This window comes from Equus przewalskii, unplaced genomic scaffold (genome assembly GCF_037783145.1).
Source record: "Equus przewalskii isolate Varuska unplaced genomic scaffold, EquPr2 ChrUn-13, whole genome shotgun sequence".
Classification (NCBI taxonomy): domain Eukaryota; kingdom Metazoa; phylum Chordata; class Mammalia; order Perissodactyla; family Equidae; genus Equus; species Equus przewalskii.
Window position 1 is genome coordinate 7,597,953 of NW_027228750.1, and position 13,977 is coordinate 7,611,929.

General features: G+C 40.5%; 1 protein-coding gene across 30 annotated transcripts in view; it reads right to left on the reverse strand.

The window, feature by feature from the left end:
- Positions 1-4,270: 4,270 nt before the first annotated feature.
- RAP1A (RAP1A, member of RAS oncogene family) overlaps positions 4,271-13,977 on the reverse strand; it is a 76,839-nt gene continuing 67,132 nt past the window's right edge. For all 30 annotated transcript variants that reach the window (XM_070607990.1, XM_070608018.1, XM_070608017.1 and 27 more), the window contains 2 exons: positions 11,076-11,191; positions 4,271-8,265 (listed from right to left, as the gene is read on the reverse strand). In XM_070607990.1, the coding sequence (XP_070464091.1) occupies positions 11,105-11,191 (87 nt within the window). In that variant the 3' untranslated portion in view covers positions 4,271-8,265; positions 11,076-11,104. The remainder of the gene's footprint in view (positions 8,266-11,075; positions 11,192-13,977) is intronic.

Below are 13,977 nucleotides of genomic sequence, written 5' to 3' on the forward strand. Positions count from 1 at the left end.
AGGCTGGACCTGCAGCTGGAAGGAAATGCTGCCAGGCTCCGGAGGACCAGGGAGGAGGCGAAGGAAATGTCGAGACCCAGTGACTTCAACCTCACTCTCATCCTGTCTTCCCTGGGTGTCTGGGGGCCCAGCCCTGCCCGATTAGATCCCAATGGCCTGGCTCAGTCTTGTTTCTGAGCACTTCTCATCTCACACTGTACCCTCCAGGGAGATGAGCTACTTCAAGTGTTCTAAGATTGGGGTTTGTTTTTTTTTAATGCTCCTAGGTCTTTGCATCTGCTGTTTCCTGAGGACCCGTTTCCCCACTGCCTCAGACTGGCTGAATTTTACTCATCCTTCACTCTGCAGTTTAAAGGGCATCTTCCGCATGAGGCCTTACCTGCACACACCCAACCACAGGACTTCTTTTGTAATTATTTTGAGCACCTCTAGAGTGGCAACTCCTCACTATTCATTTCTGCACCTCCAGCACTGAGCACGGGCTCTCAGTGTGACCTCCACTCCCAGAGTGAGCCCTCAGCTGACGTGGCCCCTGCATCTCCCACTATAGGTGAGACCAGTGGTCAAGGCCTCCTCAGCTGCCTCCCAAGGCCCCCTTTTCACTCCACTCTTCAGCCCACTCCCCAGGAGAGGGGAGCTGCAGCCAAAGTCACTTTCCAAAGAGGGAACTCTCCGTCCCCAGCCCCCGTCCAAGTGTTGTGCAGCCCCGTCCCTGGCCTGCTGCCTTGGCTTCTCCAGCCCAGCTCCCAGGCTGATTCTATTCCCATGCAGGCTGTCTCACCCCTCCCACCCAGCTCCCTGTCCCCAGCAGGCTGTCACACAACTGCCTAGAGCTCAGGCTCTTCAGATGATCACAGCCATTTCTCTCCTACGCCTGCTTAATCCCAAGTGGATCTCAATTTCCGTCCGGAAGACATCACCTTCACCCTAGCCTCCAAGTTTTCTCTTTTTCTGCTTGCTCCCTCACCACTGGTTTTCCTGACCTGGAGCATCTTCTCCTTTTTGGCAACAACTGGCCCCAGATTTAGCCTACCCTAGGACTTTTTCCATCCCTGTTTGCCAGGGATCCACACCCCTACTGGGGACATTGAGTCTGCTAGATTCTCCTTCCCCCATTGTGATTATGGAGGGTCAGGGCGGTGTACTGGGGAAGGAAGCTGAGAGCTGGGTGTTCAGCACCTCCCCTCCCGCCAGGCCCACTACTGGCCACATTCCAGGCATTGTCTCCCCGGGACTGAGCTGCCAGCAAGGCACCATGTGTATAGCCATCCGTGTACAAGTGGTGGGAAAGGGGAGGGTATCAGGCACTAAATTTTTTTTAAAAAAGCAACAGAGGTTCCTCCAAATGGGTAAGTGCAGTAGCTGAAATCCCTGCCTAAACTCAGCTCCCAGAGCAGAGGTGCCAAGGCTGGTGACTTTGCCCCAGACAGCCTCCAAGGACTCACTTGAAGCCTCAGCTTGCTGCCACACTGCATGACTGGCCCACGGAGCTTGCTCACAATCACAGGGAACACTGGGGTAGATTGACTGAAACAGCTGCCAGAATCCCTGATCAGAGGTTCCAAGCATCTGTTCAGTTAAGTCAATTTATATCCCAGATAATAAGGGGTTAGGCTCTGCATCAGTGATTTCAAGAGCGCAAAGAATTCCAAAGCTTCTGGCCTGGGCTTCGGGACCCTGCTGGGAGTGTGGGGATCAAACATCTTTAAACTTCTCCAGCAAATGTATCCCTCCGAGGGAAGGCAGGCAGGGCCCAGTGCCCAGTGCCCAGTCCCACAGTTCCAAGTCCTACCTTCCAAACTGGGAAGATGCATGCTTGGCGTCCCCTTCACCCTGGTGGCTCCTTTAAACTCCCCAACTCTCCCACCTGGAGAGACACTAGTGATGTGCAAGGCAGGTGGTTGGGATGCTACCGAAGTGTGGCTTGTGCCTTTCCTCTCACCCACAAGGGAAGGCCAGATGGGTGGGATCTTGGTGGGAAAGTTGGCATCTCCCGAGTAGGGATGGATTAAGGAAAAGAACCCTCTTACTAGTCTTCTCGGGAAGGGCCGGAGGGGCCAAAGGGGCTGCTGTCTCATGCTGTGAAGTCCCAGTACACAGAAAAACTGGCGAGGGCGTGAGGGGGAAACTCCTGTTTACTGCATGCCTAGTAGGGGCCAAAAGGTCTGAGAGGAGCAGAATCCTGTCAGGCGAAGCAGAGGAACAGAAAGCAAAAAAGCTTTTTCTCTTCAATCATCTCTAGCATCTTTGAGTGCCACAGTATTAATGCTGGCTCCCTTCTAACCTGAGCTTTGGTTTGGGAATGATCACAACCACGTGCCTCAGAGATCACCTTCATTAGGGGAAGGGGAAAGCGAAGTGTGAAGTGAAGGCTGGGAAGAGCACTAGCGTCCAGGGGAGTAACCCTCGCAACACTGTCCTCTTCAGCCTGGTCGCTTCTGAAACTCCCCCATCCCTGGCCGCTCTGAGTCTCACCTAGATGGTTGCTCCGCCCTAGTTCCTTACCTAGTTCAGCCTTCCAGGTTGTCAACTTCCTGCTGCAAGGCCCGCGATGATATGTACTCCTCCAGCCTATTCCTTACACATTAACACCAACAGAAACCAGATCACTTCTTGCTCCTGTTTTCTGCACTTTTTTTTCCCTGAAACCTGCCTGTAATACTCTTTCCCACTCCCACCTGTTGAAAATTCCACCCTTTAAGGCCTAGTTCAAACTCCCCTCTCTGAAGCACTTCCGATCTCCCAAACAGAGGGCATCTGTCCCTCTATCTCACACCACTTTGCTTAGAACTTCTTTATGGTACTATTAGTTCTTGGGGACCTACCAATTTCTATACCCACATACTGTGTCTTCCTTCCTGCCACTGTGCCTGCCATGCTCCTATCCGGGTTAGCTGCCTTACTTGTATACTAGATTCCATCCATTTAGCCTACTCAGTTTTCCTCCTCAGTGGATCATTCTCATTAGCACACAAACACGTGCTGTTTCACTCATCTTAAGAGAGTAGTCGATGCTTGATGTCTCCAATGTCTTTCTTCCCATTTGCTCCTATGCCCACTCCAGACAGTCCTCCACCATTCCACTGACAGCCCGTGGAGGTCACCAGTGACCTCCATGTTCTCCTTTGCTAATCCCTCTTCATCTCCCAACCTCAAGATGGAGTCCCTGGATCTATTCTCTATCTATATTCAATGCTAGTGATCCTATTTAGCTCCACGCTTTTAAATATTAAATGTAAATCTCCTCCTGTCCAGATCTCTTCCTCTGAACTCTAGACTCATATCAAACTGCCTATTGTACATCTCTAGAATCTGACACACTTCTCACACTTAGTATGTTCCAATTTGAACTCCTCATTCACCACCTATTCCCCGTCCAAACCTGCTTCTGCCATAATCTTCACTATCTTGATTATTGGCCAAAAATCTTGGCGTCATCCTTGACTCCTCTCTGTCTCTCACATACACTCTACATGTATCAGTAAATCCTGCTGGCTCCACTTTCACACTCGACTATTCCGTCTCCTGACTGTTCTCTCTGCTTCCATTCTTGTCTCTCTACAGGCCATTCTCACTCAACTCAGCAGCCAGAGTATTTCTGATGGTAGCGGAGTCAGATCATGTTATATTTTGTGCTGAAATCCATGGATCCCACTCCGAGTAAATGCAGAAGGAAATTTTCCCCCTACCCAATCCTACTATCTTTCTGTTATCTCCATCACTCTCCCCCTTGCTCACTCTGCTCCTGCCATACTGGCCTCCCTGCTAGTCCTCCAACATGCCAGGTACAAGGCTACCTGATGGCTTTTGCACAGACCCTTCCCACTGCATAGAAGGCCCTTCTTTCCCCCAGGCAGGTCTATGGGCTGCGCTTTTCAAATATTTATTCAAATATCAACTTCAACCTAAACCGTCAACCCACTACCACCACATTCCCTCTGCCCAATACTCGTGCCCCTTCAGTGCTTAACTCGTCTCCATTGCACTCATCATTACAGACACTTGTTTTTGGCACCTGCTAAAAACTCCACAAGGGAAGGGATTTTGATTTGTGTTATTCACTGCTGTATCCCCAACATGAAGATCAGCACCTGGCATACAGTAGAAGCACAATATTTGCTGACAGGCCCATAAGGATCATGTCTTGTTCTGTTTTGTATGCCCTACAAGAATTCTCACATGGTTCAAAGTAAGGACAAGAACTTGCACAGGGTTAAGCTTAAAAAAATGCATTGAAAACAACAGCTCCAAATAAGAGTCACATCACTGCTTAAAATGGGAAGATTTATTAAGGTTTTTCCTTAAGAGGAACAGCCAAGCCCATGCTTCTTAAGAGAAGCAATTAGCAGGAAATGTATGTCACACCTTGGGCCCAGAACGACAGGAGGTTTCTTCTTAACAAGCCAAAGAACTTGCATCCCCCAATTCCCTTTAAAACTCTCGTTAATGTCTGCAAAACAGAATCCATGTCGCCTTTCCAGGAAACAGAACCAGGCACGCAGTTCAAAGTCTCCAGCTGTTCTCAGCAAGAATATTTAAGCAAGACATGGCAATACATGTTCTGCACATTCAACAAACCCAAGGTGAAACTGTGGTAAGAAAAATCCAGGTTCAATGCAATGTCTGTACTACATTTTCAAGAATAACTTGCATTTTTTACATTTCTGGGGAATAGAAATGCTAAAAGCTGGGTGGTTAGACTGCCTCAAAGCTCACATTCATTTCCCTCCCTGCAAGATGGGCTCTTTCCAGATCCTGGACAAGCACCCAAACCACTCTGCCCTTTTAAGTTTGGAGCAGAGTCAAGAGAGGCCACTTTAACACACATTTCAGTAGCACCTTAAAGAAGTTCAAGACTCAAATAAAACAAAAGGTTATTTTACAAGTTATTTTCCTCCTCCAAATACCTGACAATTTCTTCACACTTTGGTTTCACCAAACATATACAGTTTATAAGAGCGTATTTTATGCCTTCTAATATTATACTATGATTGCTTGCAAAGGAAAATACTCAGGTAATCTTTATTTCTCCTTCTGTCCCCCAGTCCTGAAAACAAAAATCAGACACATGAACTGACAAATATACACGTATCTACAAGGATAAAGAGGCAAAATATTTGAAATTGGTCAGGTCCAGAAAATGCAGAATGTTCCTATGTGGAGAAAAATAGCTTCAGACCAAGTAACCTGTTTTAAGAAAGTTAGTAATAAAATAAAGATCAGTATCCTCCCAAGGATTAACTTTTCCCAAGTATATTCTAACTTCAAAGAAGCAGGTAGTTTCACTGAAGAGTAAAAGCTGGCCAGTTCTGATGGCAGATCAAGGCCAAACAGTGATTAGTTCACAGTTGTAGGGGAGAGTAACACACCAACATCCATGTTTCTCCTAATGTTCCTAAGAGCACTAACCTGGGGGCCACGGTTCAATAAAGCACAGGATTACTCATACTGTGGATGAATTTCTCATCTGTCTTCCCTGCCCAGTTAGACTGCAGACTCTCGAAGGAAGGCCTGTCCGCCTCTCTGTGAGGCATGGAGTGTTTATACAAGAGATGCCTTGAGTACATACTTTTAATTCAATACTTGTAGAACTGTTAACTGATACTGAAGCTCCCCCTGGTGGAGGGCAAAGTTACAGTTAGCTTATGGATTTACTGTTAATTTCTAAAGCTAGATTGGGGGCACCACAAAGCCATTACAGTTGTGTTTTAGTGGAAAAAAGAAAACTATCAACTTTGACATCAAGTCTCCTTTAAGTTATATATTACTCATATAACTAAAGCCATCCGCTACTTTAAATACCCACAAATACTAATACGGTGTCAGTTCTCGGATATTTATGATGTAAGTCATATAATATCCTTGAGGATTTTTTTATTTTCCAGCTATGAGAAAACATCTTATTTTCAGGCACCCTCTCTTCTGGAACCAAGGCTAAGAAGTTCACCTAGGGACAATATAAAAGTGCATCTATCTCACTGTCTAACAGGATACCTTTCCATCTTGCTCAGCGACAGCAGATCCCTTTGAGAGGCAATGCGTATCTCTGATTTCAGCTGGCCCTGCTCTGCATACTGCTGTATGCCACATGGCATTTTTCTTCACAGTTTCACCTTTATCTCAAGTGGACTGTAAAAGACATGACAAAGGAATCCATACCTGTCATCTTTCTCTACCATGTTCTAAAACAGAGGACACTGAGTCTATGCTACTAGTCAAGCAGACTGTAACTGGGAGTTATTCTTGTTAAATGATTTCTACTTAATCTGGCAAGTGATTACACAACACAATCTAAGTAACAGGTAATATTTAGAGAGTTTTACTCATTTGTGAGACATCTGTCTATGATTTTTAAGTCCAAAGAAATGTTTGAGAGGTGAATTTTAAAGAATGACCAGAGGACCTTAAAATACGCCACCTTAATGCTTCACTTATTTTTTAAAATTTATTGCATTTCTTATTATATTTTTGGCCCCTCAATCCCAGACATATGTATAACTGGATCAGTAGAAGGTAAGTATTAGGTAACTAAGTTTATTAGAAACTCAAAAGAATACAATTTCCAAATTTTTTTACAATATTTTAACATTTTCTCAGGTTGGTCAGAGCTTCTATTTGAAACCTGAGTTTCAAATTTCAATTTAGTAACTGACGGGCTGACCACACTCCTAGAAAGTCTCGGCAAGGCATGAACACTACTTCACACCCACTTGCGACGAGACAGTATCTAGATCCCTGAGCAATGGTTCAGACTTTCTGGAACTGGTCTCCTTACAAGTCAGGGACAAGGCACAGGGTTTCCTAAGCTTGTTTCTTCCCTTTTCTTTCTTCTTAACTGGCTAACAAGCTGTTTTGCTCTATCACTATGGAGAATACATAAGTCACATCACCCTAGGTCCATGTCCTACTTAAGCCCCATCTTCTGTAAAAATGGAAAAAACAGGGAAGGAAAAGAAAAGCACCACTATATAGCCAGCTAAAATTTTACCTTAGCAATATTTTCCATACTGCTACACTATACTACTTCACATGTGGCTGAAGCGAAAGCAACAGTCACATCCTTTACATGCTTCTCCACCTGCATCCACTTCTCTCAAATTCTTCAATCTATCATAAAGCAAATTCGAAAATTTTTACATAACATTTCATTGGTGGACTTATACTCAACAAATTAACAATGACAAAAGGATTCCCTTGATGAAATTACAAGCTGTGGAAGATCTGAAATAGTAAAAGTTAAACCCTGATACAGTATTAAACTTATCTTTTTACATATAAAAATAATACACAGTGGGATATTTTATTCGATAAGATACAATCTTTAAGATCAAGAGAGAATATACAAAACTATTTTATGTAGTCTGACGTATTTCACTGTAGATTAGGAATAAACCTGTCTAGAACAGAAAGTATGAGGTCTGTTCTTCGAGAAATCGCCAGTTACTCAGGGGCTTAAAGCCAAGTGTCCTGCAGGCACCAGGCAGAAAGGAGCTACTGCTGCATTCAAAACAATGCGGTCACTATAAAATAAAGGCTTTAAATCTATAAACAATAACAAAACACACAAACCAAATGAAAATGTACTAAAATTTAATCATCCATAAAAGCTGTAATTTAATCTGACAGTAAAACACAAGAAGCAATATTAGAGTTGGTTTAGTATATTATATATTTTAGCTTTGAAAGCCATAGAAATCAGTTATCCCAGTTTTTTTCCTATAAAAGACCCATTTTTCCAAAGCATTATGCACAAACAATTTTAATTAGAATATAATGACAGAATGATATTTCATAATTTTTTAAATATAAAATGAAGTCAATGACTCAAAAAAGTTATCTGCTGCAATGAGTTTGAGGGGAAATTTCATAATCTATATCATTACAGATATAAAGTATAATGGTTCCACTTTTTAGTGCTTGACAGGGAGGAATCATGATAAAAAGGTCAATATGAAATCATTTGATTATAGTAGCAATATCTAACATTTGAAATGCATCCATGCTCTTTTGTATAATCATATTAGAGTCAAGTATATTTATTTTCACATCTGTTATAACTGCTATTGCAAAGGAGAAATACTATTGTCTTATTTTCCAAGAGATATACACAGAGTAATTTTTTTCTCCAGGGAAATTGTGCAAACCAATATAAGATCTAAATTCTTCACATAATATATAAAACAGGAGAAGCCTCTTCAGATTTATTTTTTGAAGTCTGGAATGCTGGCACTTCCCAATTAGGCAACAGTTCTTCATTCCTGTAATCTAGAACATTGAATAAATACAGATATAAATATATGGTTAATTTCTTGATGTCAGAAGATGGTAGTAAAAAGCCGATAATACACAAAGAAACAATGACTTTGGTTGATCATTTCTCGAGAACTAAAGTATACTAAATAGCTACAGTAATAGGGCTATTTTAAATTCCATTTAAAAATGTTTAAAAAATAGTTTTATTATACTTAGTGTTTCACATTATATCTGACAGTACTGCCTATAAAGAGGAAAACAGTGATTATTTCATTTCTATCCCATTATTATCCTTTTTTTCCTATGTTATTTTAAAAGTTCCTTTTCCACTATAGAAATGATACTCGCCTGCATAAGCTTTCCACAGGACATTCCTTATTTGACCATTTTATGATTTTATATATTAGGGTTACCACTTCTAAGACAGGTTAAGAGAAGAAGAGGATACAGAAACAGCTGATGCCCGTATGCAAGGGCAGAAGAATCAGTTAGTCCTACTGCTCACCAGAAAAGACTCAGGTTAAAGGAAGGATTTCCTGAAGATGAATTCTCTCCTAGGTCTAAAAAAGTGAGACATTTTAGAAAGAGATTAACACGTTCGAATACGATTGTGTCTAAAGGCACAGGCTAGATAAGCTGCCTTTGCTCAAGGTTCACATACTCATACTAAAAATGTTCTAAGTGCTATTTAAATCAACCCTGCATCTCAGAGCTTTTAAAATGGGATCAAACATGGCACTTCAAGTCTATAATCACAATAAAATGCTCTACAAAGTATTCTGACTGCTAACTGATCTATTATTTTATCTTATTAAACATCCATAGAGATCTCAGGTGAGTTATTAAATATATTTTAAGTTGAATTAACCAGAGCCTAAGAATTCATGCAACCAGGATGAGAGTCTTCTTTCTAGAGCTATGCCAAGATTTCTCTCCTCTAAGGTAAAACTCACAATATACTATAGGATGTGTATAAATGAATTTTCACAGTGGGCCAGGAGATGGCACCTCTTCCTTTAAACATAAGCTAAAAGGACATTTTCTGAGAATTGGAAACTAAACCAGGGTCAGCTAAGGTAATGGTATCATGAACCAGTCAACTATAAGACAGTTAAATAATGTATTTCAGAATAGGAACTGGAGTCCTCATTTCCCTACCTTTGCACCCTTACCTAAACAACCACAAACACCAGTAATTTTAACAATAATCACTTTCAGGGAGCCAATGATTTATAGTTACTGAATCAAGACTTCACTAAAAGCCTAAAAACCAAACCTTCAGCCAGAAGCTGTCTTTCCTAGAGCTGACTACCAGAGGCAAGCTCTATGCCCCTTTCTCCTTTCTGCCCATTTTCTCTCTACCTTCATTTAAAAAGTGGGTACAATTACTCAGTCGTTTCCTTTTAGAGAGAGACGCATTCACATCTCTAAGGAAGCATGTATGGGTTAAACTGGTGCTCTGGAACAGGTAATCCACTAAATGGACCCAAGAGATTTACAAGAGTTAGCACAACCAACTCTCAAGTGGGGACAGCTGATTTTCCTCTAACCGGACTGAGTTTACTAATATTCACATAATTAGCACCAATTACATCATAAATCCACCCCATAAAAATATTCTTTTATGGTGTTGTTTATAGAGTTGATGAAGATAAGTAGAAACTGTTCAGGGGATTTAAATATATAATTAAAGAAAAACAAACAAATGGTCCCACAGGGCCTGGGTTTCACTTGACAGGCAGTTTCAATGCCACTAATTTCTCTCAGAAGGGCTCACTTAATGAAAGCCTAAGTGGCACTTAAAGTCAACTCCTACTTAGAAGCCTAGAGATGAAACACCTGAAAGAAGTCAACCCAGACCTCAGAGGAAATGACTACCAAAACTATACCAACATACCGCCGCACATGCAACAGAATGGCTCAAGGTAAAAAGACTCACAATACCAAATTTGAGGAGGATGTGGAACTCATAAACTGCTAGTAGGTGGGTAAATTGGAGCAGCTACTTTGAAAAACTTCTAGCAGTATCTACTAAAGCTGTCCATATATACAGTGTACAATCTGGCCATTCCATTCCTAAATATATGCTGAACAGGAAGCATGCACATGGACATAAAGACTTATACAAGAATGGGCACAGCAAAATTACCCATACTAGTTCCCAAAAAGAACTGAAATGTCCATTAATAGCAGAATATATAAATACATTGCTAGTATAGTCATACAATAAAAATGAACTACTACATTATGCAACAAGGATAATTCTCAAAAACACATTTTTGAGAGAAAGAAGCCATACATAAAAGTAATACATTACATGTTTTTATTTATAAGTTCAAAGAGAGGCAAAATTAATCCATGGCGCTGGGAATCAGAGTAGGGGTAAAGTTACATCTGGGGAGGAATGACTACTGTTGATATACATGGGTGTGTTCACTTTGAAACAATTAATCAAATGTGCACTTAAGCCTTTCTGTTTCAAGTGAACCACTGTATCACTTCAATTCAGCATGAGTGTGGGAGTGACCTTGGAAGGCACTCTCTGCATTTAACCACTATTTCTGGAACACCCACTGTGTACCAGGCACTAGGTACACAGTGGTGAGCAAAGTGGATGTGGTCCTTGCCCTCAGAGAGCTCAGAATCTCATGGGAAGAGAGAGAAATTGTCCAACAGATGAACGTATCTACAAGTTATATATCACATCTGTAGTTGCAGAAGCCTGGAAATACCCTAACAGGTGAAATGGGAAGTGGTTAAGGTTGGGGAAAGCCCAAAATAAGAGGATGAGAACAGCATTTCTTCTGCTTTTAGCGTCTTACCTGGCTCAGAGCTGCTGCTTACTGTGGGTCTAAAGCAGCAGACATGTTTTCTTTCTAGGCTTCTTCTTTTCCACTGGTGTTTTTCTATTTATCTGTCTGACCAGGTCATAAAATATCTAAATAAAAACAAGAAAAAAGTACTTATTCAACCAACATTTGAGACCTTGTTCCACAGAACAGTCATGGTTCTGTCAAACATTACTCTGCTCTTGGATCTGTATTTGGCTGCTTTGCTTTCATAGCAGGTTTCTTAGAAGTCCCAGCTGACTCTCAGGATAGAGCAGGGCTTACCTATTTACAATGAGGGAAATACACTCGCTCTTAGATATTCAATACTAAACTGAGAAAAAGAATTAGTAGTGAAAAACAGGGAGTGAAGTTATATTCTTCATGGAATCTTCTTATTAAGAGAATATTTAATGCTCAACTTGACTCTTTGCATTTATTTTTAAAAACTCCAAACTTACAGAAAAGTTGCAAGAATAGTACCAAGAACTTGTGAATATTTTTTACCCAGATTCACCAATTAGTAACATTTTGCCACGTGTACTTTCACATTTCTCTCTCCACACACACACTATTATTTTTTAAACCATTTTGAGAGGAGTCTTCATACCACAGGTCCCTTAGTAGTTGAATGTGTATTTCCTAAGAACAAGGTTATTCCCTTACATAACCACGTTATAGTTGTCACATTCAAGACATTTAAGCATTGATACATTACCCTGTGTCATCTACAGTGCAAATTCCAATTTTGTCAGTTACCCCATAATGTCCTTTATAGTAACCCGCCTCCCCCCAGAGAGAATCCATTCAGGATCACATACTGCATTTAATTTCCTGTCATTTAATCTTTTTAAAATCTGCAACAGTTCCTTGCCCTTTGTCTTTCATGACATTGCCATTTCTGAAAAATAATGACTAGTATAACTTCATAGAATTTCCCTCAATTTGGGTTTGTCTGGTGTTTCCTCATGATTAGATTCATCTTATACATGTTTTGCTGGAACAGGACAAAAGAGATATCGTGTTCTTCTCAACTTATTACATGTAAAAGCACATGATTTTTATTTGCTCCCTATGATTTGAAGTAACAAATAATATGTTAATAAATCTTTTGGATTCATTTTGAATGAAAAATGCAAGGTATCAAAGACAAAAATACAATACTACTTATTTCACAGAAGCAAATTATTTTAATTCTGATATGTTTATATGTATCATAGTGCTAAATATGCCAGTGTGGAACATAAACAGTTCAGCTAAACTTGATTCTTTGCTAGAAATGCAAACACTCATTTACTAATGACCTGGAATAGAAATGAGTATCATAGAAGCTTCTTACTATTACTCATCTGTAATAAACAGTACTTTGTAGAAACCTATCAAAATGTCCTAGCTTTTAGAGGCACTATAAGGACAACTGACAAAATCTGAATATGCACTGAACAGACTGTGTCAATGTCTATTTTCTTGATGTTAATAACTATGTCGTGGTTGTGTAAAAGAACGTCTTTGATCTAAGGTACATACACTAACATACTTAGGAGTAAAGGAGTGTGATATACAAACGTGACAAAATGTTAACAACGTGAATCTGGATGAAGGGTAAACAAATTCTTTTTATTGTTATTATATCTTTTCAAAAAGTTTTTTTTTTAAGATGGTATTCAGATAAAACAACTATTTACTTTTTTAAATGATCCAAAGATTATAAGGCTAAATTACTGGTTAAAAAGGAGGAAAAAAAAAACACTACTGAGTGATTTATCTCCCCAAAGCATTCATTTATATTCTTTTCTTTCTGCTCCACCCTGCCCACTCCCATCTTCTTCAAAACATTTAACTCTGTTACTTTATTTCTAACAAAGTTTGCAAATGCAGAATTGACAAACAAAATGGTAGTTTTTGTTTCACAACTCCCAAGTCCAAGTTGCTTCACAGCCCTGAAGCCCGTTAAGAACTGAAGGCGCACCAGCCATGAACAAGCTCCCATTAGTTTTCTAGCCTCAATGCATAAGCTATAAAATGAAAAAGAATAAAAGAACAAACTAAACAGTAAATTAATCAAAATCACATTTTCTCATGCTAGCCAGTTTCGGGTTTCTGGTACTACATAGCAAGGTAACTGATTTTGCAGTATTATCCTCAGAGACTTCTTGGGCAAACACTGCCTACCTCACAACAGCAGCTGCTTCAGAGATGAGGGCAAGTTTGAACTACAGGATTTGGTTAGATATGCTGAAAGTCCCCAGCCTAGGTTCTTCCTCTCTCTCAACTACAGCATAGTTTCTCAATCCCTCTGCCATTCCTCAATTGGGATGTCCTGATTCCAACTATTATTCCAGCCTCAGCAAAGAACAATTCTTGATTAAGACTGATGTCATTCTGGTATAGCTGTACACCACTTTCAAAACACGGCAAAAAGGGTACGGATAAGAAAGTTAGAGGGCTGTTTAGCCAAGCAGTACATTCCTGTATGATTTCAAACTCGAGTCCCAGAATGGAATCCTGTGAAAGCATGATCCCTCTATCTCCAGGCATTCGGAAAGCACACATACACAAGGCATTAGCTGTCTGAGGAACTATGAACTATCAAACGGACTCTGTAGCTGGATTATCAGGCTATAAAGAGAGAAATATTCAAAGAAACTCAAATTGTTACACCTTCAAGAATTTCTAGCATAAAGTTTGTACATTTCCCAAAAGAGTAAAGATTTTTAACTAGCTAACGTATTTCATTTTGTTTCGTTGTTTTTCTATTTTTTTAATAAACCCTCATGTCAAGGGTTGACCTTCAAGACTGCTGTGAAAAAGTAGCTCTGCTGCATTTGAAACCGCAGCCCAGAGCGCAGTTCAGTAGCACCTGAGTTTCCACAAACATGTCATGCTTAAGAAATGA